This window comes from Triticum dicoccoides, chromosome 4A, assembly GCF_002162155.2.
Source record: "Triticum dicoccoides isolate Atlit2015 ecotype Zavitan chromosome 4A, WEW_v2.0, whole genome shotgun sequence".
Lineage (NCBI taxonomy): Eukaryota > Viridiplantae > Streptophyta > Magnoliopsida > Poales > Poaceae > Triticum > Triticum dicoccoides.
In genome coordinates, this window is record NC_041386.1 from 660,705,814 (window position 1) to 660,707,383 (window position 1,570).

Here is a 1,570-nt window from a genome sequence, read left to right on the forward strand (position 1 = left end):
CACCGCACCCTTTACTCCCGGTTCGTGTCTCAAACCGGGACTAACGCCTTCCTGATGCCTTAGCCGCTCGAACCGGGACTAATGTTCATATTAGTCCCGGTTCATGATGCAACTGGGACTAATGTGTATAGGGAGCTGTGACCAAAGCCCTGTTTTCTACTAGTGCTAGGAGTATCAAATATTATTTTCTTTTTCTAAAATCAAAAGATCGAGCGATACTTACGGGATACGTATCAGGCCGTATCGAGGCAGTATCCGGCTGGATACGCGCGCTTTCTGAAGTATCCGCGCAACGTAGAGCAAGAAAAGTTAGGCACCTTGTGCAGGAAGGCGTCGTGGGCACCGATCTCGTAGAAGACACCGATGACGGCGGCCTTGCCCTGTGCGCTCTCGTGAAACATGTGGAGCTCCATATCGTACCGGCGGCCGTTGATGCTGTGCTCAGTGGGCGTGTGCCAGTGCAGCTGCCGGAGGTAGTAGGGTGTGCCGTCGATGGAGACGCTCCCGGCGTCGCCCTCGAACTTGACCATGATGTCGTGGCCGCGGTTGACGATGATGGCGTTGGCGGCGACGTAGGAGTGGTTGAGGTAGCCGAGGCCGCGCACGAGGGAGACGCGCGGGCTGGCGAGGTCGATGGGCGACTGCATGTTGCCCTTGCCGCACGCGGACCACTCCTCCTTGATGTCGCCCCAGTGCGCCGGCCCGTTCTCCGCATCCAGCGAGTAGCTGAATTCCTCCTCCTCGTCTGCAATGCACACAGAGAATGGAGGACATCAGGACATGCACGCGTCGGTCGCCAGCTCGCCGCTGCCGCGGTGGATGACGGAGCTCACGTACCGGTTTCCTGCTGGGCTCTGGCCGCCGGGACGGCAGAGAGGAGGACGGACGCAGAGAAGAGGAGAAGCATGGCGAGGTGAAGATCCCGTGACGGACGCATGTTGTCTCTCTCCTGGCCGTGCCGGATTGGGTGTCGGCTCCTGTGGCCGTGGAGCTGGTGAGTTCCTCTTGTGTGTGCTGAACCGGGGACAGAGCTGGTGGAGTATATATATAAGGAATATATAATGGTCATCCACGATCGCGTTAGGTTGGAACGTTTGAAACCTGTCAATTTGCTACGGCTTATGGTACAGTACTGACGCACACAACACAACAAATTAAACTTCGCCGGCGTCGTGCCATTCCGTTGCGTTGCACGAAAAGGGATAGACAGGGACGCTCGTCATTTTCTCCCTTCGTTTCAACGTAAACAAAACAAAACTGGACGGACGATCTGCCAAATTGGAACGCTATTTTGTTGGATCCATGCCATTTTTCATCATCGATCGCGTAACATCTTTGAGAACCGATCCTCCCACGTACAGTGAGTGTTTTTTGTTCAGACCCATACATGTTAACAGATTCTGCAAGCACAAGCAAAATTCTGGAAACGTTTCAAACCCCCCGTTATCCACGAGGTTTCTCGTTCAGACGTGCCCACGCGCCAAATTGGATCCAGTAATTTCATTTTTTTGAATATATATATATATATATATATATATATATATATATATATTAATATCGCATAGATACC

The 1,570-nt window shown here is 52.9% G+C and overlaps 1 protein-coding gene across 1 annotated transcript in view; it reads right to left on the reverse strand.

Annotated features, from left to right (window-relative positions):
- The window catches only part of LOC119289615 (alpha carbonic anhydrase 7-like), a 3,951-nt gene extending 2,958 nt beyond the window's left edge, over nt 1–993 (reverse strand). The window contains exons 1-2 of the mRNA XM_037568903.1: nt 838–993; nt 318–745 (exon numbers count right to left, since the gene is read on the reverse strand). Coding sequence (XP_037424800.1) covers nt 318–745; nt 838–937 — 528 coding nt within the window. The 5' untranslated portion in view covers nt 938–993. The remainder of the gene's footprint in view (nt 1–317; nt 746–837) is intronic.
- Nucleotides 994–1,570: the final 577 nt, after the last annotated feature.